Here is a 27074-nt window from a genome sequence, read left to right on the forward strand (position 1 = left end):
GGCTTTACACTAGAGCACACAATAAGGGTGCTGTATCATGGCTAAACCTGTGCTCTGACCCCAGCTTCCTAACAAGCTGGGCTTTGTGGAGAACAAGAAAAAAATGACTATACAGTAATGTATACGTGAAAAATAAAGGGTCTTATTCTATTCTACTACACAATAAACTGAATAAAGATTTATTAATTGCTAACTAATTGTATCCTTTATAGATAATTATAGATGTTGCCCAAAAGCTAATGAGAACATGAAACTGCATGACCCACAACAGGCTTCTGCGAGACCCCGTGTTCGTCACTTGGATATGGTTACAAAGGGGATTTCAGCTGTAATTCAGTGTCTGCTGCGGCTGATGTGAATGTAACTAACGCTAATGATTTTGCTGATGGGATGCTCTGGGCATTACGAAAATTTCAAGACAGGATGATGAAATTCTTCATGACAATTAAAAAAAAAAATACCTGAATCGCCTTCACATTTAGTGCTCCTTTACTCCCCGGCAGATATGAAGATCTACTGTATACTACTTTGGAAGGCATTATACTTGACTGTAAGAAACTGTTCACTGCAAATGCTTCCAAAGGAAACAGCAAGCTGTTCAGTCAAGTCTTATCAACACGTAGAAGTGCCATGTGCTCCAGAGAGTGACAAGGCCACTTCAAGGACATTGAGATACCTCCTCTTTTTCAGCGTTCCAATGTTTCTGAGACCTTAAATGTAAGGTGTTTTTATATTTTACTGACAATTGTGCTGACACGATGAACCAATGACATTTATTTTCTTTCTGATGCCTGCTATTTGCTATTAATTGAAACTCTCTTATACTGCTAAATGTCATGAAATCACAGATCACTTGTATAGAAATGCAGATTTGAGTTTATTACATGAATATAGTAAACAAAACCAAAGGGCAAGATTGGTCTCAAAACCATAAAACAGACAAAGGTCAGGAAATATACAAACAGCCCAATAGTGGGGAAAAGAAAGGACTCAAGAGAAGATAAAGCTGGAGCAAGATTGTGCAAATAAACCATAAACACAATGAATAATTGTGAAATGAATACAGTTGTGAAACTTTATTTTCAGAAATAAGGTGCTAATCCTTTATTTCTCCAAAAGAACCTGAAGAAAAAGAACAAGCTTGTGCTTAAGTAGTCAGGTAATGTATATTTCTAGCAACGACATTTACAACATTTTACAGACATTCTTATCTCATCAAAATAATCTTCATGGTTCAGGATCCTATCTGGTATGCATCAGGAATTTCTATAAGCCTCCTAATACAAGTCAAACAATCACAAGAGCAGCTAAATCTTTATATAATGGTGCCTTTGCACAACTGCTACTGCCACCATTATACAAAAGCCAGCCTTAGAACAACAATGGGATCAACCCCAACAATCCAGATGGCAGTTTTGTGGTGCCAGACCACCGCTGTGAAGCTCTAGTCATGTCTTCATACAATGTTCGTATGTGACTTCTTAACAGTGATCACAGCTGTTCCAGGAGGTATTTCCAAAATCAAATATCTAGTATATTTTTATTAGTTGCTGTCTTAGTGTTCCATGAAAATGTAATATAGGTTTGGAGACATTGGAATGATTCCAGCAGAAAACCCAGTCTTTGGCAGTGTTCTATGCAAATTTGGATTTTCTTAAGTTTCTTTGTTCACCTACTGTATTTTCATTTATCACTTTTACACCATCTGCTAATGCATATGCTAATGGCCTCCATACAGATAAGGTCTGGATGTGTGTCTCTACTCAAGCGTCTCTGCTTGATTTTGCATCCACTAAGAGTGTCTAGAACATGTAGCGTTTGTCCAGCATTAATGGGGTAATGTGTGGCTCAAATGATCATTATACATCAGTCAGTACAGGATTTAGAGTTTTTTTTTTGTGTGAATGTTGTGCCCAAAAATGCTTTTCTTCAAAATTTGTGATGCAACTTGTGGGGTTTTTTATTCTTCTTCTTTTTTTTTTTTTTTTTGCAGAACACTACTTCAATTAGCGAAATTGCAGTTCCATGAGGTCTTTCACAGTGATGTTTGTTGGTAAATAAAACCTTTTAGCTGTACTCATGTTCGACACATGTGAATCGTAGAGGGCTTTGACCGAATGCGTGTCGTGATGACGTCACATGACACGTCTTGGCCCAAATCTGCGGAAAATCTGCGGCCATTTTGAAAAATTGCAAGCTCCTCAGAATATTGTGGAGTATGCTTGATTTTGCATTCATTTCTGCAATTGCAAAATCGCAGCATCCTGGAAGGACTGATAAATGTCCTGAAGTGTCAGTAAAGGAAAACTCCATGTGTACCCATATCCTGCTTATACAGTACACTGACAAATTTCACCCACCCAGAATCTGCATCAGGTCACATAGAGACCACATTTTCCGGCGCTCTTAATTTTATTTGAAATTGATTAAATCACTAGTCTCACTTTTTTTTAAATAGATGGAATGGAGGACTCCACATGTTCCACCCAGCAGAATGAAAATATAAATACTGGACATCAATGTGCAATGAAAACATTATTTACAGTGCTTTGCATAAATATTCACCTCACCTGGACTTTTGTTGCGTTATAACCGTGAAATGAATTGACTGAGATTATATGTCACGGATCTAAACAAAATAGTCCATGAATATAAAAATATTTTCAAAATTCTATAAAATGTAAACATTGTGATTGCACTAGTATTCACCCCTGTTACTGTGAAACCCCCAAAATCTCAGTGTAAACACACCTGTTCCTGGACGGCCCCAGAGTTTGTTAGAGAACATACCAAACAAACAGTTTCATGAAACTATTATTAAAATGTATAGAATATGGCAGAAAATAAGACTCTGCCTAGAGAAGGCCATCCACCAAAGGTCAGTGATCAGGGAAGGGGGCCATCATTCAGAGAAGCAAGAGACCATGAGTAGCAACATGATGTTACCACCCCCATGCTTCTCTGTGAGGCTGTATGCTCTCAGGGTGATGATCAGTCTTGAGTTTCTGCCAAACATCTCACTTTCTGCCAAGGCCAAATAGTTTCAAAAGTAGGAGTTTCTACATATATTGCTCTGGCGATGTACCATGAGAGTCATTTTTAACACTTTTGCCTATACCAAGCAAAGTACAGAACACTGCTTTATTTAAAATATACATGATTATGTTGCATGTCTTGTTTGTCCCTATTGTCCCTGCTGTGTTACGCATGCAAATGTCCAAACTGCTGCTACTCTGCCACCAGGGGGCCCATTATACTAAAAATGCTCTCGTTTTTACATTTCTTTCCCTCACATCATTGCTGTTTGTTAATTTAACATGTAATTTAACCAAATGAATATTTCTGATTAATTAAATCCTTCCTTAACAGGTCTTGTTGAGTTTCAGGCAGCCAAGGAGAAATAAAATTAGTGGGATAAGCTGCGACCAGTACAGGGTGAACCCAGAAGATTTTCTGGGCTCTTTACTGTTAAAGCTACTATCTATGAGATTTACTCCTTCTCATATGATAGCTGATGCAAGTACATTTTTGATGGAAGTATAAATATATAAAGTATGTTTACTAATAACAGGAAAGGAATCATATATTTAAAAAGTGCATATTAAATGATTAAAGTTTACCGGTGTTTGTGTGTTGAAACTTTCAAAACCAGCAGCTTGAAACGTACTAATACTCCTGTGTGGTGTAAGAAATCAGACTGATAAGTATGCCCACAGGAATTTCTCTTGACCATATGTTCCATCTCAGTGTGAGTGAAGTGCTTCTGCTCGTTCTCTCAGCTGAGCTGATAAACCCTGCTTTCTCTGGATCGATGGAAACAGCTGAAGCCTTTGCCACAACATGTCAGAGTCAACAGGTCGGAGAAGACGACAGAGTCATTACTTTACAGCACTGCTATGAAGAGTGGTGTACGCTGAGATGTTCATAGTAATGCTACAAATTTGGATAATGAAGAGAATTCATACACATGTTATAATAGATCATGAACAACAATTCATATCACAAATGAATGAAACAAATTTTAAGGATGACTCAAAATGTCTGCCCTAAACTATCCATTTTACTGAATAATGCACTAAATGTAAAATTCTGTGGAGCTAAAAGCAATGAATGTGTGCGTGTGTTTGTGTGTGTGTGTGTGTGTGTGTGTGTGTGTGTGAGAGAGAGAGAGAGAGAGAGAGAGAGAGAGAGAGCACCAGCAACCTGATTAGATCACTATGCTCTGAGGAGATTTGAGTTTTTCTTAATTTTGTATGAGGCCCTGTTCCCCAATCTGCTCATTAACCATCAGTTTTAAGCTGATTAATCAGCTCACAATCAACCTTTTTATTAAAGGGGCATTGTGTTTGATTTCTGTGTGTGTGTGTGTGTGTGTGCATGGTTGGGTAGTGGGATATGTGTTAATCTTTGTGACCAGTTCTCATGCTGTCTGTTTCTGTATGGTATACAATATAAAAAAAGAAAGAAACAAACAAACAAACAAAGAAAATGGAGGATCTGAATGAAGGACTTGTTGAAGTTATAAAAGAAAGAAAGAACCGGAAATATACGTGCACTTCTATACCGCCATGGTGTTACCAATATGGTGTCCAACACAGGAAACAATAACCTGTACCACTATGTGTAGAATAGACTGCTAGTCTATTTTAGTCTAGTCTATGCATACACATTATGTAAAAAATGTATAGGGTTACTTTTTTTTGCTCTATGTGACTATATGTTGTAAGAGCTTCAAACTGAGAACTGGTCTAGGAGCATCTCCAAAAATGTAATCGATTGAGTAAACAAGGTCTTTAAACTGGGGACTGGGGAACATGCTCGTCTGAAACATAATTAGCTCTGAGACATGTCTGAGACATGCTCTGGGTGTCATGTTAGCTGGAACTAGAGCTCCAAAGTCGACTAAAATGGCCAGGATCTGCCGTCTCTTTCTCTGGCACTGTAGATTGCAGAGGTGTGGAGCTGGTGCCATTTAATAGATACTGAATATCTCTTCTTAGCGATTAAAGCATTAGTGCACGAATCATTGCAATCTAGAGCGCTCTCTGTATCTTTTAAATCTATGAATCACACACACACACACACACACACACACACACACACACAATGGATATAGTTTGATTTGGTTTCTAGTTGAAAAATGCAAAATAAAAAAAAAAATCACTCTATCTATATAATATATCCATGGAGAAATTAGGAAAAATTTGAAAAAATAATATGTGAATGTATCCAGCAACAATACAGAAATCTAAAATATACACCAAAATCGACTGGGGAAAAAAATCTGCTGGCGAATAACTAAATGAAAGCGAACATTTTGCTATGCCACACAAATCTCCAGAGCTGATGTGAAGAAGGTAGTTAGGGAGAATAATATATTCTTACAACATTTTAAAAAATGATGCAAACTTTTATACTGTTGTTATTTTATTTTTTTACTATTCATTTTGTCCTAAGGGGTATGCAAATTCACCTCTCATAACCTGTTCTGCAGCTAAGTGCTCTAAAGCTTTAGAAGAACTCCACATTTTAGAAGAACCACGTTGCCTCAGCAGTAAGAATGTGCATGTTGTTGTATTCACATCACTGTTTTACAGTACAGTTGTCCTTTACTGTAGAGACGTCTTCATTATCCAGCAAGATATTTTGACTTTGTGAGAGTTTATAAAAAAGGTGAGAGAAGCTATTATTGTTATTATTATTATTATTATTATTATTATTACAAAAAGTTGGGATGTTGAGTAAAATGTAAATAAAAACAGAATGCAATGATTTGCAAATCTTATAAACCCATATGTTATTCACAGTAGAAGACACCCTTTTTATACCCAATCACGTTACTGACCTGTTGCAAATTAACCTCCAGCTGTTTCTTTTTAGTAACACTTACTTATCCAGCCTTTTGTTGCCCCGAGACATGTTTCAGCCATCAAATTCAAAATTACCTTATTTCTTCCTTAAAATTGTACATTTTCTCAGTTTAAACATTCGATAGGTTTTCTGTGTTTTATTGTGAATAACATATGAGTTTATGAGATTTGCAAATCATTACATTCTGTTTTTATTTACATTTATTTACATTTTAAACAGCGTCCCAACTTTTGATGTATTATTATTATTATTATTATTATGAGGAAAGAAAGAGCCAGTAGTTCATCATCATCATCATCATTATTATTACTGTTATTATTATTATTATTATTATTAATATTAATATTATTGTTGTTGTTGTTTTAAGGAAAGAATGAGCAGGCAGTTTGTAATAATAATAATAATAATAATAATAATGATGATGATGATGATGATGATGATGAACTACCGGTGCTTTCTTTACTCATAATAACTATTATTTATTTATTTATTTATTTATTTATTTATTTTATTTTATTTTATTTTATTTTATGAGGAAAGAAGGGCCGGTAGTTCATCACCACCATCAACTTTATAATCATAATGATAATTATTATTATTGTTGATGTTGTTTTAAGGAAAGAAAGAGCAGCAGTTTGTCAATAATTATTATTATTATTATTATTATTATTACAACAACATCACCCCATTGTGCTGGCCTATCAGCTAATTCGAGGTTTTGATTGGAGGTTTGATGTGTCACAAACCTGAGACAGCTGTTGTGGGCGGGGCTTTAAGAGGCGCTCGAAAAGGCTGGGTTCCAGACAGCTCACTACTCCTCATTCAAGTGCACTACATGTGGCCATATAAATAATGACTTATACACACTACGTAGTGCACTTCATGTAGAAAAGGACGTGCTGCCGAGAGAGAGAGAGAGAGAGAGAGAGAGAGAGAGAGAGAGAGTTTATATTAGCACAGAGCAGCTCAGAGTTCATTCAGCACTGAGACTCAGACAGAAGTGTGTTACAGATTTAAGACTAACAGCAGAAATGAGAGAAATAGTTCATATACAAGCCGGACAATGCGGCAATCAGATCGGCACTAAGGTAAACACCTCTTTACGCTTCTCTTTTCTTTTATTTACTTTAATTCATAATAAAAAAAACATGTAGAAAAGGGGTCATTATATATTCCCCTTTAGTATTAATATTATTATAATTAAACTACTGTGTTATTAGGACTCGACAACTATAGATTTCACCTGTTATACACTGCATGTGTAATGCAAGTTGATCAGCTGCTTAAGGGTGTGGCAGGTTTTGTCCCAAACCCCATACCACTCTGGATGTAACAACTGTGTCCAAATACACGGGTATAATTTCAGTTTATATTTACTGTGCTTGTTGTACAGCCATATGAATGAAAACTGTTACATTTCACAAGTTTTAGATTTATAACCCACCATATAAAGTTTGTATGATGGCACAACCAGACAAAGGAAGGGGTGGAGATACATTGAGATACATTCAATGATTAGGTAGGAGAATAAAGTCCCACAGTTAAACACCCAAATAAAAAGAAAATAAAATTCATTTTGTGAGGTGGATTTCTTTCTCTCTCTCTCTCTCTCTCTCTCTCTCTCTCTCTTTTTCAGACATTACTTCACAACTCAAGTTTATGACCTCATTTTAGCTTCTGTTCCTTTAATATTAAATGATAAGGGTGAAAAAAAAAAAAAAAAAAAATCTAATATGAAACCATGTCTCAAGCTTATCCTTTATCATTATGAGAACACCTTAACCCTAATGCATTCACTTGATTCTGATTTGTTTGCCATACACTCCATCACAGATTATGTGGAAATGAAGGACTCCTAGGGCATAAAAGTTAAATCCGGAAACATTTACGGGTTCTTTAGGTTGTCCCTCTATAGAAGCCATTATATATTGCTTGTAGAACCCTACACTATCAGAGAGCATTCAAAAAACCCTTTCTGATAAGAATCCATAAGTATCTCACGAGGAACTATTTATTTATTTATTTATTTATTTATTTTTCAAAAGTGTATTTGCCTGATCTATGATGCTTAAATAGATAATAGGCTTGACTTTCGGTCGCCTACTAAACTAGTACCGTACCTGTTGGAACTTTGGTGCTGGTCTATTTCACAATATTAGTATGCGGTTTAGGACAGATCTGAACGTGTTTCCAAATCTTGAAGGCAGTAAAGTTTGTTCAAGAGTTGTGTTCTCACTTGTTGTGTGTTTATTTTTTTTTGTCACACTCAGTTTTGGGAAGTCATAAGTGATGAACATGGCATTGACCCAGCAGGCAACTATGTGGGAGACTCTGTCCTTCAGCTGGAGAGAATTAACGTGTACTACAATGCGGCGAGCTGTGAGTATATGATACTGTGCGAGTGTGTGAACGTATGAATCAGCGTCCTTGTTGAATGTCCCCCATTCCCACACACATACCAGACCAATATCTCTAGCCCTCACTGCGACTGGACTCCATCCTTTAATCGTGTCGTCACTCTAAAAGAATGTATTCAGCTCCCGAACCCTAACGTTAAAATGTTTGCCGTATGTTTGAATGCAGGTTTCTGTTTCAGCACTGAACCATCATACTGATACTGACATGAGTGTGTTTCTACTTTTCTTGGATGTAAATAAATGGTCTAAATGGAAAATAACCCAGTGAATAGAATTATACAGTCTGCCTGTGTGGCTGCGTGTATTGTTTTTGTAGCACATAAGTTTGTACCTCGAGCCATACTGGTGGATCTGGAGCCGGGGACGATGGACAGTGTCCGATCTGGGACATTTGGACAGCTCTTTAGACCTGATAATTTCATCTTTGGTGAGTTTTCCTTTCCCAAACTGTGTTCTAGGGTGCTAGACTGTGGTAGTTCAGTGATTAAACGTTCTGACACACTAGGTTGTATATACAAATCCCAGCATGACCAGAAAAGACACTGGTGGGCCCTTGAGCAAGTCCGCTAACCCTCATGTCCATGCTTCATTTATGTTCTTACTTCCTTAAAAGTTGCTTTGATTGCATCTTTCAAATGAATAAAATATTAGTGAGTTGGTGTGTGGAAATGGCTGATGTAATATGAATGCTGTCCAAGTCTGGTTAAAAACGTTTTACCAGAACCATATGAATTCCAGATGTTTGCTCTCTCTAACACTTACCTGACCAATTTAATCAGCATACAACAGCTCCTGGTTTTTTATAATATAATATATGATGAAAATGTGTGCTTGTATTCAGCATCCACCTAGTTCCTGAAGCACTAGAGTATATTCTTGGAGTGATCTGGTTGACCATATCATTTGCAAAGATGATCATATGTATTTAATAGATATATTAAATTTTGCAGGTTAAATGCAGATTTGTTCTGATGTTTAGCTGTTCATATCTAAATGATCTGATCTAGCAAGGGTATACATGGGCTATCAGGGCTATTTGTTGTAAGCAAATGTCTTAAGGTGGATTATTTTGGACTGTTCTGGAACCCAGGGCATCACCATTACAATTGATCGTAAGCAAAAATGCACAGAATGGTATGAAGTGAGGCTGGGGCTGATTTCTTTCTAGCCCAAACTGTAGCTTCATGCAGATGACTTTTCAGCAGGTGATTACACCCTAGATTTGATCACTGGCTGATTCGCTGACTCATTCATATAAATCATATTACAAGGGGCGTGTGAAGTACAGTCATGGGGTAATGAATTCAAGAGGTTGCTTATTTACCATAAGTTTAGTGTTTTTATTGGTTTGAAGAAAGGCTTACTGTTTAGTAAGTGCTTGTGTGTAATCGTTTGCCACACGTCATTCTTATTACATAACTGATGAGAACTCATGATATAATGCATTGTTAAACCTTTACAGTTTCATTGTCATTGTTGAACTATGGGTGGATTTTGGATTTTAGCCAACAATCTTGACTGAGGCAAGTGTGGGATGACTTCAGCATGCATGATGCTAACTAGTGGTCATAAACTTGGTTTGTATACTTGTCTGCATTCTTTTCTCCTGAATTAGTTTCCATTGAGGACTAAACCTCACATGGTTTAGCTGGCTTCTTAACAACTGTAATTAAAAAGCTCCAAATCTAACTCCATACCTACTAAACTTGTGATCCAGTACCAATACTGACTTCTCTAACACACAGAAGATGTACATGGCTATGTTGTAGCTGAAATATTTTAAAAGATGAGCCAGGCTACCCATTTCCAAATATAGTGTATATTCAAGAACCCAAAAACATTCTTGCTTGTATACTAGGTGTATAAGAAGACGTATAAAGCACTGATTTTGTAATTAATATAAGCAGTTTCAGATATAGACGTGCATGTTTGATATCCTTTAGACCTCCAGGGTGATCTAACCGTTTTTGTAGGTCCGATACATTACACAGTTCATGCCTTTGAACCATCACAGTAGACTTTCCACACTCGATATGAACGAATGGAAAATGAAAACCATGCAGTCCATTATCTGTCACTTACAATATACAAAAATAAAATGAGTTTGAATAAAGGGCCATTAGTTTTTACAAGAAAAGATGACGTCATCACAAAATATTTCTTTGATGTACAGTAAGATAACTCGCATACTCCGCCGTAAAATCTCTGTCTAACAGTTTTCTTTAACAGTGCACAGAAGCCTATGGAATTTTCCCGGACAGCCGTGCATTGCTAATACTTCGTAGTCTGAATGATAAATGGGAAACAATTGGCACATGGATATCTCTAACTGCTATGGGGGGGGTGTGTGGAGTGATTGAATTCCCTTATTTTTTTTTGTTTGGTCTAACGCTTTGTTTTCGTTGCCGCTGCAGGACAGACAGGTGCAGGGAATAACTGGGCGAAAGGGCACTACACAGAAGGAGCCGAGCTTGTGGACTCAGTGCTGGACATAGTGAGGAAGGAGTGTGAGCACTGCGACTGCCTCCAGGGCTTTCAGCTCACCCACTCGCTGGGAGGTGGCACTGGTTCAGGCATGGGCACGCTGCTCATCAGTAAAATCCGTGAAGAATATCCGGACCGCATCATGAACACCTTCAGTGTCATGCCCTCACCCAAAGTGTCCGATACAGTGGTGGAGCCTTATAACGCCACACTGTCTGTGCACCAGCTGGTGGAGAACACGGACGAGACGTACTGCATTGATAACGAAGCACTTTACGACATCTGTTTCCGCACACTCAAGCTCACGACGCCAACGTATGGTGATCTTAATCACCTGGTTTCAGCCACCATGAGTGGAGTCACCACCTCGCTGCGCTTCCCTGGTCAACTGAACGCAGATCTCCGCAAGCTGGCTGTAAACATGGTTCCCTTCCCACGCCTGCACTTCTTCATGCCCGGTTTTGCCCCACTGACCGCTAGGGGGAGTCAGCAGTACCGTGCCCTCACCGTGCCTGAATTAACACAGCAGATGTTCGATGCTAAGAACATGATGGCTGCATGTGACCCGCGTCACGGCCGCTACCTGACCGTGGCCACCGTCTTCCGAGGCCCCATGTCCATGAAGGAAGTGGATGAGCAAATGCTCGCCATCCAGAACAAAAACAGCAGCTACTTTGTTGAGTGGATCCCCAACAACGTCAAAGTGGCTGTGTGTGACATCCCACCCAGGGGACTCAAGATGGCGTCCACTTTCATTGGCAACAGCACGGCTATCCAGGAGCTGTTCAAGCGTATCTCTGAGCAGTTCTCTGCTATGTTTCGACGAAAAGCCTTTCTGCACTGGTTCACCGGAGAAGGCATGGACGAGATGGAGTTTACAGAGGCCGAGAGCAACATGAACGACCTGGTGTCTGAGTACCAGCAGTACCAAGAGGCTACAGCCAACGATGGCGAAGATGCTTTCGATGAGGATGAGGAGGAAGTCAATGAGTGAACCCTGTAGGCTGATACTTTCGTCACTCACATTGTGCGCACACATTTAACATTATGTGGGTTTTGTTTTGTTTTTTTCTCTTTAAGCTGTGATTTAATTTTTTTTTTTTTTTTTTTTTTTTTAAATGTAAGACCCTAGTCAACACTAGGAAAATAAATATTCCTGAAATTTGAAGAGATCTGTTTTTATTCTTTAATATTTATAAATAGTTCTAAAACAATGCAGAAGTCATTGTTTCCACAGACACTGCAACCACATGTACAATTATAGCAGGACTGGAGCTTACTCACTGACCTACTCCATGACCTAATGAGCTAAACAGACAGGATATTCTGCAGAAAATCACCGGCCAGATAATATTTCTATCGCCACGCTGGCGTGAAGCTCGGTTTTGCGTTGGCATTGAGGAAGTGAACTCTGCGTCAGTCACTCTAATGCCAAATCCTTTTGTTCATTTCCGCTCATGACTTTATAGCAGATGTGCCTAGAGAGGATATAAATCCTGCTCACCATGGCCTCGGTTATCCCCCAACAGCTGCTGAGCAAGGCATTCCTCATTCAGTGCTGTGCAACAAACAATAGAGGAAGTCCAGTCTCGACAGAACTATTTGTAGTGCAACACAATGACTGATGCAGCAGGGTGCAGTCCTGTCATCAGGAGAATTACCTTTTTGTGTTTTAACAATGCAAACCATTCACACATACAGCAATGGGGGGAAAAAACCACTGAGTAAGTATTCCTTTACAGATGTGGACTATAATTTTTCTGGACTCTATTTTCCAGATGACCTAATAACCAGAGAATGGCATAGAGGGGATAGACAGACGAATGGAACAAAAAGAAATGTATCCTTCAGCTCCATATTACAGTCCAGAGAAGAAAGACATTTTGCCATGTGCACTCTGGTTCTGTCAAATACCTAACAGCTGGAGTGGATTCAGTAGGACAGGGCGTGGTTTTTAATGACACAGCAGGGAAATGCTGCTCTGAGCTAGATTAGATCCTAGATTATCCAGCAGGTTTAAACATTTATTAAAACTTTTTACCCCAAAAAACAATGAAACTTTGTACTTGGATTAGATATACACTACCAGTCAAAAGTTTGTGGACACTCGACTGAAATGTTTCTCATGATGTTAAAAAGCTTTTGATCTGAAGGTGTGTGATTTAAATGTTTGAAATCGGTGTTGTAGACAAAAATAATTGTGCCGACATATTCATTAGAAAACTAACATTTTATTTACAAAAGGATCTTTTTTTATATTTATTTATTTTTTTTAAAATGGACGACTTGGAGCGAAATATTCTGAAAAGCAGCCGATAAGTGTCCAGCGTCGGTGTGAACTCCTTTAATACTGTTTAAAAAGCATCTCAGGGAAATTCCTCAACAAATCGGTCGAGAAAATGCCAAGAATACATTTCTGGAAATTCTCTGCAAAAGGGGTATTTATTTTGAAGATGCTAAAATATTAAATTATTTTGATTTATTTTGGATTTTTTATCACAGCATAATTCCCATAGTTCCATTTGTGTTACTCCAGAGTCTTGATGACTTTATTATTATTCTAAAATGTGGGGAAAATTTTTTTAATAAAGAATGACTGTTTCTAAATTTTTGACCGGTAATGTGTGTGTGTGTGTGTGTGTGTGTGTGTGTGTGTGTGTGTGTATATAATATCATTATATATATTTGAAAGGCATTTCAACAAAACTATAATTTGTAATATTACCGTAAAGTTGCTCAGCTCTGCTCCTTTCTCTTAAAAATAATGTTAATAATACATTTAGTAATGCATTTTATAGCTCCTGTCTAAAACCCAAAGTGAGAAAAAAGAAGAAAACAAATCTATTAGGAGAAAAGTCAAGTTTTAGGCAGACATTTTAAAATGGGAGAAGCATGGTTGCAGTTTTTTTTTAATGCAACCATCACACAAAAACAGACAACCATCAGAAACAAGCAATCGGTCATCACAATGTGCCATTATTATTATACTTCTTTGTTACATTATCACTTCACACTATTGCTTTTAGATTTACTGAATTTTTAGAGTTATGGTAATTATGATAAACCATTACTAATGTTCCTCTAAGGCAGTATAGTAGCTAAAGCATGTAATGTTACCATATTGCACCACCAGGGTCACGGGTTTGATCCGGAGCTAAAGTTGTGAACGGTCTGTGTGAATTTTCACCTCTTCTCCCCTGTTTGTCTAGGTTTTCTCTGGGTTCACTGGTTTCATCCACTTCCCAAAATCATATTGGTAGGATTGACTTGGTAGATTGGTGGCAGTACAGAGTACAGAGATTTTCCATGTGAAGAAAATCCAGATGAACGTTTTCAACCTTTTAAAAGCTCATTACCCCATCATTAATGGAGAAAACGTAAAACAAGTGCAGAAAATAATGTAGTGTCATCTAAAGGAGTTACGGTGGTGTAAATCAGTGGTTTTCAAAGTGGGGGCCACCGGGGGGCCTCAACAATTCGGTGTGCCCATCCATCCCACTAGTAGGTTTTCTCTTTCTCACTCTCAGACAACCACACACACAATCAATTCCTTATGTAATGTGATGTAAGATGTAATTATTAATAATAAAAAAAGGGGATATATTCAGAAGTCTGTATTTTTTTATGTGTTTTAAAGACATCTTGCACAAGGGGGGCCTCGGTCAAATGTTAATGCCATTTGGGGGGCCTTGCCCTGGAAAAGTTTGGGAACCCCTGGTGTAAATCACAACCCCTATTATCAAAGTTACTATATTTAGGGGTCCAAGCACCAAAGTCAACTCTGACCTAATTGTGTTATATTGCAGGAAAGTTTGGGAACAGAAAGCTCTATAGAACAAAAAAAAAAGAGAGAAATATTTGTAATATTTAAATATTGTTCATGAAATAAATTCATTCTGAGGGGGTCTGTGGAATATTTTTTACTCTTAGTCACAGGAATGTCCCTGGCTACAAAAAAAAGTTTACAGCTTTAAAGACAACATATCCTGGGTCTTACTTTGATATTAAAGACTCTGTCTCACGCATACTTTCCCAAAAGAATGAAGACTGCAAGAATGATGCGCACTGCATATTATTGAACAGTAAAAAGCCTAAACATTATATTCTGCAAATACACTGCTAATTAGTTTGCTTAAATGTGAAAACTTTAGCTATCCTGTCCTATATATGACAAACCAGTAAGTGCATGAGGGGCTTCCTTCCTAGTCATTCAAATCCACAGGCCATTCCTCATGAACAGCTGTGTAAACTATTTTCCTAAAACCTAACCCCCATATATCTACACAATATAAAATGTAATCTCTGTATGAGCAGAGAGCAGTGAGACGGTATGTTGGCAGGGGTTGGTGATTTTCGCAGTAGGTGCTGGACACCGGGAGTGTAATTCTCCCTCTTGGATGTTTTATTGCTTCTCCAGAACTGTTTATACCACAGCACACTCTGCGTGTGGATCTGCTCCGGTGAGTCATAGTCACAGTGAAATACACCAGATCCTGAAACACACTGGGGTTCAGACAGGAAATGACCAGTATATTACACTTCCAGCCTCGTTACACTGTGTAACTTTTTCTTCCCAGTGTGTAAACGCTTTTGTCCCTAGCTTAAAGTGTGTCAACAAATCATGTGCTTTTTAAATTTTTAAAAAAATTTTTTTTCATTTGTAATGTTGCTTAGTGAACATTTTACTTACTGTGTGCTAAGGAACGAAGCACAGAGTTGAAAAGTTTAAAAATGTTTACAAATTCTTAATTTAACCCACTTGTAACGGCCTTAGTGCTGATGTCTGGCTGTATACACTGTATTTCAAGGCGTGTTAGTGTTATTCACATAAAATCACAAAGAATACACAATGGAGAATATGAAGTCTCAAAGCAACAGAGGCTATAATCGACATGAAATAACACTACACTAACATAACACTAACACATTGCCATGGAGCTATGCCACATGTATTGTTAACGATTAGTTAAAGACTTAATGGGTATGTGCAATTAACAAAAGTAATACTGTCGATTCCTGTAGACTATCCTGTATATTCTCTTGATTATGATAAGCAGCAGTAGTAGAGGCTTTGTTTGTAGGATTTCCCCTCCTCATTTGTTCCCAAAGCTGGAAAAAAAACAAAAAAAAAACCCCACAATCCAGCCCCCCTTTATGGCCTCAGACTGCAGTCACAAACATATTACCTAAAAAGGCCCCGGTCCATTACAGTGAATTTAGTTCTACAGGACATGAAGTGCTTCTGATTTAGTGCCCTCTGTTGGACTGATGGTGTTGGACTGATGCACCTCTTTAATTACACCACAGCAGTGTTGAAGTCTTGCATCTGGTTACTCAAAAGGAGTTTCTTTAACAGCAGCTCTGGTAATATTAGGTTTATATTAAAGCACTCATTTTAATATGCCATCGTTTTCATAGTAACCACTAATTCACTGGGACTTGTATGGGGAACTCGCTGCCTAATCTATTTCTACAATAATAACCTGATTCATTGAGAATGTGCTGTTATCTAGCAACAATATATATAAAATCAGTAAAACATTCTATAAGGAACTTTTTATTTAGCATTTTTTTGGAAGGAGTCTCCAGTGTCAGAGCATTGTAACGGTTGGAGGTAAATCTGTTCCTTGATGTTTTCCAGCACAGTGTGAAAGATGTTGCGTTTTGCAGTTTCTCAGTAACATCACAAGCTGCTTTTTTTTATTTTATTTTGGTCTTGTTAACTTTATCTTATTAAAAAGAGAGGCTGGTGAGTGAACAACTGTTTATTGCATCTATAACACATGATAAATGGGTAGTTCACTGAAAAATGAATGTTCTGTCATCAATTATTCACTCTTATGTCGTTCCAAACCCATAAGACTTTTGTTCATTTTCGGAACACAAATGAAGACATTTGAATGAAATCTGGGAGATTTATGTCCCTCTGTTTACAGTCCAATTAAGCAAAACTTTCAAGCTTTTAAAAGATCATAAACGCATCATAAAAGTAATCCATGTGACTCCAGTGGTTCGATCCCCATTTGATGAAGTGACACGGAAGCTTTGTGTGCACAAAGCAACTAAAATTATGGCTTTATTCACGAAGTATCTTCACTTCTGCATAGACCTCTGACGCGCGTTTACAAGAGGATAAATCTACCATGGTTTGAGGTGAGTATGTGAAGATTTATACATCCTGCATGTTTGCACAATCATAAACTGAAGGCTTCTCTTACTGGTTAGCTACATTAGCATCATAGCTTCAGTGCAAATCTGAAAAGATGCTAATTTCAGACTCTGACTTGATTGAAATTGGCGCTAAACGTGGAAATATGTTTTAAATAAAAGGCAGCATGTTCGATTGATCATGGTAAATTCATTTCACACTGCACAATGACTGTGCTTATTAAATATAAACTGGATCGAGGACTTATGACCACCAGATGGCGGTGTTTTCAAACTTTAAATCCTGCCAGTGCGGATCCTATAGTATTGTGTAATACTATGTTTTATTTTAGTGATTTCCTGATGAGCTGATGAGTTGAAGCTGAGGTGTGTTAGACACTAATTAATGGAGGGCAGGTGGGGTAAAAGAGCAGAATCTTCCAGGTTCTTCGGTCCCTCCAGGATTTTGCGATTTTTGCGATCACAAAAATGAACACACACAAACTCCACAAATATTCGGAGAAACGTGCAATTTTTCAAAATGATCACAGATTTTCCGCAGATTTGGGCCAAGACGCGTCATGTGACATCATAACGTGCATTCAGCCAAAGCTCTCTTCGATTCACGTGCGTCGAACATGAGTACAGCGAAAAAGTCTCATTTGGTAAATGTAAATGGTCTGCACTTATATAGCGCTTTTATCCAAAGCGCGTTACACTGTGTCTCACACACACACTCACACACCAATGGTAGCAGAGCTGCCATGCAAGACACTAACTTGCCATCGGTAGCAACTTGGGGTTCAGTGTCTTGCCCAAGGACACTTCGGCATGTGGAGTCACGTGGGCCAGGAATCGAACCACCAACCCTACGATTAGTGGACAACCCACTCTAACACCTGAGTCACAGCTGCCCCAACAAGCGTTGTTTACCAACAAACATCACTGCTAAAGCCCGTGCAAAACAATTTTGTGCAAGTGCAATTTTGCCAGTTTTATAGTGTATATATAAAATAGTTTTCTGAAAAAAAAAAAAAAAACCCACACACACAAAAAGCCGCATCAAAATCATGTATTTTTGGCCGCAAAATCCTGTGAAATCCTGTATGGGCTGGTTCTTATATTTATTCATCTTCAGTAAGAGCTTTATCTTTGACACAGTGCAGGTAGGTCTGGAGCCTAACCTGGAAACCCTATGCACAAGACAGTAATACACTCTGAACATGACACAAACACACATGTATATACACCTAGAGCCAATATAGAGTCGCCACTCCACCTATTAAAGCTAAAATAAAAAGAAACCATAAACATCCTGTACCTGCATAAGGGATTCATGATTTCTGTGAACATAATTTATTCATAATAAAATCCAGATGTGTCCATTATCATTGATATTAGCTAGTAGCAGTAGCAGTTCAGTGGTTAAGGGTCTATACTCAGGCCCATTTATTATCATGACTCATTTAGCATCAGAGGAGTTGAAGTAACTTGGGAACTTTATCACGAGTTTGAGATAAAAAAAAAGAAGCATTTTTCAAAACAGCATCGTGATAGAATCCTAATATCAGTCCTTGTCTTATCTCAGAATTTTACTTCATTGGACACGAGAGCGTCTGTTAATCCACCCATTTATTTTCTATACCGCTTATCCTACAGGGTCGCGGGGAACCTTGTCACCCTGAATGGGGTGCCAATCCATCACAGGGCAGAATCACATACACATTCACACACCCATTCATACACTACAGACACTTTGGACATGCCAATCAGCCTACCATGCATGTCTTTGGACTGGGGGAGGAAACTGGAGTACCCGGAGGAAACCTCCACCGGTGTGAAGCGAATGCGCTAACCACTAAGCCACTGTGCTCCCTGAGAGCATTTGTTAATCTCATTTACATTCTTCTACCCTTCAGCTTTTCAGTGTCAACCAGAGGAGGATGTTTTTTGTTTTTTTTTTGCTTAACGATCTTCAGCCTTAATGATTTTCTGGTAAATGTGCTACATATGTAAATAAAAAAAAAAGAATTGGTGTAAACACTGATCTTCTCCTCTGAGGGGTGCCAAAGTCTGGATAATTCATCCTCTTAGAGTAGGAATGTTTTTCTAGTGTGAGAAGAGCAAACAGAAATGTGTGCAAATGCCAGTGGACTTATTACTTCGTTCAAAACGAAGCAAGTGTGATCACAAAAGCTACATTTCAACATGAGTGAATATAGGTTAGTCATTTGCGTTGCATCCTATGAAGTTAAAGGTTGTAGCATACACCCTGACCATTGGAGATTGACTCCGCGTGCGTGCATGCGTGCGTGCGTTTTGAGGTGTTGAAAAGGTATAAGGCAGGGGAGATCTCAAAAGGATCTCTGATCTGCAGGATGGATTAATGAGTTTGGAGAATAGAGTGCCACAGAGCACACAGGAAAAAGTGGTAATTATCATAATGTGAAGCATTTTAATAGAAAACAAGGGTGGATATTAGCTGGTGTACTGTACGGCTGGGCTTCCTCCTCTATTATGAACGAGTGATTAAGAATTCTGAGCACTTGCTGTCTCTTCAACACAAAAGATAACAACAGTCACACTGAGGCACTTGGGGGCTCAGCTCATCAAAGAAGAAAAAAAAAAAAACACAAGCGCCTTCCTTCATCCAGTCCCTGCGAATCAAATCTCAAGTTTTGCTTCATCACTGCGGAGAAATGCTTTCTGAATCAAATATTCAGCAACTTGAATAAACAATGACAAACATTACTGCAGCTGCAGCGAAGAACCGTAGCTGTAAATCTGTTGTGCTTGAGATCCATAACCTGGTTAGAAGCCGTGAAGTGGTCGAGAGTGTGCAAGCTGAGCAGTTGATTAAACAGTGCTGCATTCACTGCTCTGTGGAACAGAGTGTTGTACGCATGGCATAGGAAGGAGTTTGGCAGAAGGCACTGAAAACAACAGCTCAGAGTCAGTGTGCCTGCTGAGAAGGCCTGGCTGCCGTGGAAACAGGAAGAAAGCAACCCAAAGGAGGCAAGTCCTCAAGAAAGGGGAGGGCATCTGAGAAATGAAGAGAGAGAGAGAGAGAGTGAGTGAGAGAAAGAAAAAAAGGTGGAGTATAGTAAGAGCGTGAGATTGAAAGAGGCTGAGAGAGAGAGAATGAATTGAAAGCCAGAGGAGGGAGAGCGTGAGACAGAGAAACAGTGAGAGCGGTGAAAGAAACAGAGAGAGAGAGAGAGAGAGAGAGAGAGAGAGAGAGAGAGAGAGAGAGAGAGAGAGAGAGAGGGGTTGTGGGTATGAAAGAGAAATGTGAAATAGTGAGAAAGGAACACTTTTAAAAAAAGGAGCTTATCATGGCACTGCCAGTCTCATTCAACCCCAAACCAGTGGAAAAGAAGCTGAGGAGCTAGATTTGAGAAGGTCTCCAGGGCAGCATGGAGAACCGCCGAGCGGAGAAGAGGAGCAGAGGAGAACACACACACTCAGACCTCCTGCAGGAGGAGCACCAGCAGGACTCCAAGCCTACAACAAACTACCGAGACCACCACAGATGCCCGCAGGAGGAGCGCTAAAGCACACAGGGAGCTGAAAAGGGTACAGCGTGTGGCCGATGTTCCGGGCCGTGTGCCGGGCCGCGGGTTTGGGCCGTGGAGGTCTCGGGCTGCGGTGGCTCAGGGCGAGAGTGCGGCGCAAGAGTGCTGTTCTCTTCATCCTGCTCTGGCTTGCCTCATGGCTCTTTCTCAACGGCCTGCTCTTCGTGCACACGACCATGTTTTCCGACTTCTGCACAGATGATAAGAGCAGGAGGATTCTCCAAAGACTGGTAGGTCACGGTGGCAGCTTGGTATCACCTGTCGAGTTTTCATTCAACAGTGAGGTCACAAAGTTTCAAGTCACCATGTAGGCGTAGTGTAAACTTTTGCCTTTGATAGATGAGAGTCATACGCATAAACAAAGCGACCTGTCTAACGTAGTGCGTGACTCGAGTGCACATATTTAGGCACGGCTATCGGAACTATGTGTTTGTTTAAAACAAAGTAGATCGATTACAGCGGGGGTGTTAAACGCTGCAGATAATTTATGATCCAGCATGCAGCAGTCACTTTATATAACCGTTTCAGCAGCCTGTCACACTTATTCACCGGGTCTAAAACATCAGCAATATAAAGCAGGCAAACTAACAGCAGTGTGGACTGTCTGTGATTGATAGATTTATTTTCATTTGAGCGTCACAGTCAGTAAACCTGATAGACGTTCAAATGAATAATAAACATGGCATTGCAAAGGCTTAATCTGTCAGCCTGTGATTCATGGGTTATATTAGCTCCAAGCTTCAGTAAGGGATTTGGTAGTGTTACTTAACATCAACAGGACTCTTAAAGCTTTCTCTGAACTGCCGAATTAATCCGTGTCAAGTGACTGATGATGCTACTTTTGATTATTATTTATTTTTTGCCGTCCGCCTCCAAATTCTTAAAGACAGTGACACGGAGCATAACGAAGGAAATTTAGGAGTGAGTTTCCACCGAGAAATTAGATTTAAGAGGTGCAGTAAAATCAACAAACCATCAGGTTCAGTGTAGCAGAGAAGTAAAAATGTTCAACCAGAGTTTGGAAACAGTTTTAAGTAGATATTGTAGGTTTGATGTACACATTTACATCTACTGTTACATGGAGATACTCAAGCTATTACATGATTAAAATGATAAAGACCCACCTCTTCTGTCAACAGGTGACTAATCCCTAAACAAACAAACAAACAAACAAACAAAAAAACTCTACTCTGGCACTTACACCTCGACTCTGCACACTTTGCTTCTTCTACAACTCAATTAAAGATCTTGTATGGTAGCACTACTTGTATTGTTCTCCGCTTGATATATTGCTTTACCTGTATTTCTTCATTTGTAAGTCACTTTGGATAAAAGCATCTGCTAAACGAATAAATGTAAAATATATCACGCAATTATAATTCTATTGTAAAAGAACGGTAGCTGGCGATCAGGAATAAACGGTACAACAGACTTCAACAAAAAGTATAAATATGCTCCCGATTTTGAATTGCAGTTTTATTCACCTGTTATGTGGACCAAATGAGAGTCTGGAGTTTAATAGGACATAAATCAAACACTGTGGTAAGAGGATTCAAGACACATTCTTTCCTAAGTGTGTTTTGAAAATGGCATCATTTAGACAGCGCTGTCCCACATCCAATTCACCCGAGGGCAAAATGTCTCCACGGCTCAGTAGGAGCCAGCCAAGGAATTCTGCACCATGCCAAACTCTTCTAATTAAAGACGGGGTGTAGAAACTGAGCGGCAACTATCTATCAGTCCGGAGGGGCGTTAAAGGGTACTCCATGGGCTAATTTATAATTCGTAACACTGTATTCGGTTTAGCTGAAACCATGTGTGCTGGAATTTAAGAATTATAATAGATATGAGATGTAGAAAACGATGTAAAACCAGCAGCAATAACTTGTGAAGTGAATGTGTGTGTGTGTGTAATTATGATAAAGCTAAATTTTCCATAGACACCTATGCTGTATGTTAAATGCTATACAGAACCACAAGCATTTAAAAATGTGTTATAAGTAGAATTTGCAGCACAGGCTTTAACCTTCAGTATACAGTATACAGTCCATCTCCTACACCTGCGCAAAGGTAGCAGGTTTTAAAGAAGCAAAACAAAAAAAAATAATGTCTTTTTAAAAAAAAAAATAATACACAACTTGATCCGACCGGAAAAGTTCTAAAGACCACATCTGTGATAGAAAGGGAAAAAAGCGATGTGGTATGTGACACACAATAAAGGCATTGTCAAAATATTGCTATGGTTCACCGAGGGGAAATCAAGCAGATCTTGCGACGCGAAGACGTGCTGAGAGGGGCCAGTGCGAGACACAAGCTGAGCCCAGCTTGTTTCAGCACGTAACATGACTGTTGGAAACATCGCGTCTGAGTCATAAATAAAATGTGTCTGTCGGGACAACACGTCCCTCTTATCAGATCATTAAAAACTGAACGACGTCACTTGTGTTTTGGGGGGAAAATTTTGATTTTAAAAGTGAGACTCGCTTAAAATATTTGTTTAAAGCGTTTTAATTAAACATTGTAAACATCTATCTTTAGTTATGCTTAAATCATTTAAATCTGTCTTTAGTACTTTAGTAATTAGCTGGCAGACATTTGAAGAACACTTGCGCATTTAACTTTTTCCCCAAATGTTATAATTTATTACACTGCACACATTTGCCAAATATTCAAGGATGGGTCAAATGAAAACCTTTATTATTATTATTATTATTATTATTATTATTATTATTATTTATTTTTTTTATATATATATATATATATATATATATATATATATATAATATATATATATATATATATATATATATATATATATATATATATATATATATATATATTTACTTTTGGCATAGTTTATTGCAAATATATATCACAAGTAAGTTAAGTTTTTTTATTATTATTATTATTATTATTATTTTTTTACATGACCTCACATTTCGTTCCATTCAAGTGTTCCAGTGCTTAACGAGTGTCTGGATTCCTCTATAAGAAAAAAATTCAATACTAATTTATATATTTACTCTTCACCCACACACTTTCTTTGGCTTGATGATGTCTTTAAACTGCAACATAAAAGAGATACTCATTTAAAACATTCTCTGACCTGCATTTAATATTTCTCTCTCTCTCTCACTCGCTCGCTTTTTTTATTTTAATTTTTTAAATAAACTGCTTTAAATAACAGACGACCTCTTCATCTTCAAGACAAGTTTTCACATTTCACATCATTTTGAATGCTTTTCCTTATTTTGCTGTTTAAAAGAAAGAAAGAAAGAAAGAAAGAAAGAAAAAAAAAGACAAAGAAATATTGTTTATTCACCGAGAAGAGACGGCTCGGGTCAAAAGGACATCCTTTGCTAAGTTCCCTTTTATTTTTGAGTTAATTTACTAAATGGCGAACACGGAGACGTGTAAAGGCAATATCGTCCTCATTTATTAACTGAAACAAGATTCTAATCAGCCTGCTTCAATAAACAACTCAATAAACAAGAATAAAGCAAATAAAGTGGTAGGGGATGAGGCTGAGCACATTTCAGTAATTGTTTAAACACAAGTCTTTTTTTAATCAGTAGTCGCACCTGTCACCTGAGCCACAGGTCGATTCTCAGCAAGCGTTAATGAAAGAGCCAGCAGAGTCTCTGACTGTGCCGTTAATGCTTTTCTGCCGCAGGGCCTCACTGCTCTTCCTATGAACACTCCAACACGGTGATAAAGCCCAGACGGTTAATGAGGACACACACAAAAAAAGATACTCATGAATGGGATCATGTATAATTGATTTGGATATAATATATATAATATATATGTATATACACATTATATATTATTTTGTGCTAAATAAAGACGGATAAACAGTGACAAATGAGAATGTTTTTGTGGCATTTTGTACAACCTGACTCAATGATGCATAATTTATACACTGGATTTATGTGCACACAATTGCTGAACTATGAATTCGATACTAATATAAATATACAACTAAGTTATATATCTAGGACTACAGTCTTAAAAACAAATCTAAACCTCTGCTAGATCCTCGGATAGATTAAGCCTGTAAAAATCATTCACGAATAATTATTCTTCAATTCAAATCAAATTTTCCACTTCTTGTATTTCTGATTAAAAAAAAAACAAAAACTACAGGACAGTCCTTCTCTTGTATTCAGTGGAAATGAAAAAGTGAAGATTTTTACACTATAATATAATTCTATATAACGGTGTGACTATATAAAGTTTGTTTATGTGTGTTTACTGGAAAGGGAAAATGAGGCTCTTATGTAGACACACACACACACACACACACACACACACACACACGGCATGCCGAAGCCGAGAGGTTTTATGAGTACTATTTTTAAAAAGCCCATTCTTTCAATGTTTTTTTTTTTATAATTACATGCCAAGTTCATACAAAGTTTAAAAACAAAACAAAAACAACTGCCCCTGTTGTTGCTATGGTTATAACAAGTGTCAAATCCACAAATCTTTTACATTTGTGACTTAAGTGAATACAAAATGACCAAAAAATATTAGTTTAGTGTGATAAAATTGAATGCTGAGGAATAATTGACCTCCAGACAGATGCTATAAATCAGCTATTATTACATACAGAGATATTTTAGTGCATTTACGTATATCCTAATGAGATGTCTTCTGTTATTAAAGCAGATTATAAAGAGTAACCTAAAACACACTGCTTTAGCAAAAACACCAAAGTCAGGGTATGTTTTAAATTAGTACTGGGTTTGTTTTTCAGAGTAAGACACCATCAAGCCAATGCAAATATATTTGACAATCGTGTCCATTGTAATAGATATCCACATTTGGGGGATGTTGAATGCTTTAGCAGTTCTCTGTGACCGCAGCAGAACTAATTGTTGTTCAAATGTCTGTAAGTTAATTATGTTTGGCTGTATAAAAACAGGTTTCAGCTGTGGAAATCATTCGACTTTTCTGTTTTTTTCTTTTTCTTTTTTTTTTAACTGGATCTGTTATTTGTTCAGTGCTTGGACCCTACATGGTCTGTGTCAGGAAACATGCACTAGACAGCCCGTTTGACTGGCCTACCAGTCTGTCCATACGTCTAGTACGACAACCTTGTTACCTTTTAATTAGTGGCACGATCTTTTGGGGTATGCATCGGAATAATGCTCAAAAAGCAAAACGTCCGATCAGTGATTTTAAACCAAAGCCAGCATCAATACTATGTGTTATATACACTGTACATAAAAACCCAACATAAATAGCACATTGAAGACAAGGGTATAGTTGGACATTATCCAACCGCATGGTGGGAAAGTTTACATGCAGACACAGAAGCTAAAAACAGCTGCTGACCAATATGATGCAAGGTTAAGAAATCTCGGGAATTCAAGCGGATGTGTGGTAATTGGCCGAAATCCAGTCCGGACTGGACTAAAAGCTTCGTAAATCAGTGACCGCAGCGACGATAACACTGCTTACACAAATAAACCGAGGTTTTCACACAGCAAATTTTGCCTGTTAAGTTTAACAAGCAGGACACACAAATTATAACGATTTATAACCTTAGTTTAAAATCAGAGAATAGTGCATGTAAGTTTTTTTTCGTTTTCTTTTAAACGTCTCAAAGTCGCACGCAAGGCGATTGAGCAATTTAAAGCAGGACGAAATATCAATCTTCTTTAACACATGGTTGAGCTGGAGTCCTACCCAAACAAAACAATCACTCCAAACAGGACATATAACAAGACATATTGAAGCTCGGGTGATAAAGTAAGAGACACATAATAAACCATTTTGATGGATGGTGATTAGGAAACGATATTAATATCACTAATGTGCTAATGTCAATGCTATCAGGACCATTAGCTGACCGGATCAACCCTTGGCTGACTCGAGATGACAGCTGTTTACTTTGGAATGTGGCAGCGGAGGATTTGCAGCTAATCTTTGTGAAACACTAATCATGCCTCGCTTTCCAGTCCTAAGAGATATGTGGGTGTGTGAATGTGAATATTTAAGCAGAGGAGGCCTGGGTTGAGATGTGGATGACACGAGTGCAAAGCGGTTACACATTTTGCATAATGAGCTGCGTAATGCTGTCTGTCGGATTATTGAGCCGGGTTTGCAACATATGCACCGACCCTATAGTTCAATAAATGTATATATTCAGTTTAGGTAAGATGAAATCAAGAGCATATTAACAGTGACAGCACTGGGTTTAAAACACGGCTGTGTTTCATAAAAAGTGCGGCGGTGCATAGAAAGTGTGTGGTGTACTGCATGCCGATCGATATGAAATAAAATTGCATGTGGATTTCAATTTCTGCGGTGAAGATCTCACAATCACACAGAACTCATTAGATGCTTCTCTAAATATAAATCTGTCCAAATGCCTGCACTCGATTCTACTCATCTGTCCAAAACTCTGAGCAAACACAACAACCTGAAGCCATTTAATTTCACTTCACTCGGAGAAATAGCTCTGGAATAAATTAATAAGCTGTAAATATAAAGAAGTAATTATTGATGGTTCTAGAGAAGGGGGGGGGGGGGACCTTTTCCTTGCATTGTTTCTTAGTAGTGAAAAGATTAA

At 38.2% G+C, this 27074-nt stretch overlaps 2 protein-coding genes across 2 annotated transcripts in view; both read left to right on the forward strand.

Annotated features, from left to right (window-relative positions):
- Positions 1-6790: 6790 nt before the first annotated feature.
- Positions 6791-13379, forward strand: tubb6 (tubulin, beta 6 class V). The gene is made up of 4 exons (XM_017480083.3): positions 6791-6959; positions 8142-8250; positions 8605-8715; positions 10703-13379. Exons 1-4 carry the CDS (start codon positions 6903-6905, stop codon positions 11764-11766), a joined length of 1341 nt encoding a protein of 446 aa, XP_017335572.1. The 5' UTR covers positions 6791-6902; the 3' UTR covers positions 11767-13379.
- Positions 13380-19919: 6540 nt separating this feature from the next.
- dipk1c (divergent protein kinase domain 1C) overlaps positions 19920-27074 on the forward strand; it is a 14281-nt gene continuing 7126 nt past the window's right edge. Inside the window, exon 1 of the mRNA XM_017480070.3 lies at positions 19920-20724. Within this exon, the coding sequence (XP_017335559.1) occupies positions 20512-20724 (213 nt within the window). The 5' untranslated portion in view covers positions 19920-20511. The remainder of the gene's footprint in view (positions 20725-27074) is intronic.

Source organism: Ictalurus punctatus, chromosome 1 (assembly GCF_001660625.3).
Source record: "Ictalurus punctatus breed USDA103 chromosome 1, Coco_2.0, whole genome shotgun sequence".
Classification (NCBI taxonomy): domain Eukaryota; kingdom Metazoa; phylum Chordata; class Actinopteri; order Siluriformes; family Ictaluridae; genus Ictalurus; species Ictalurus punctatus.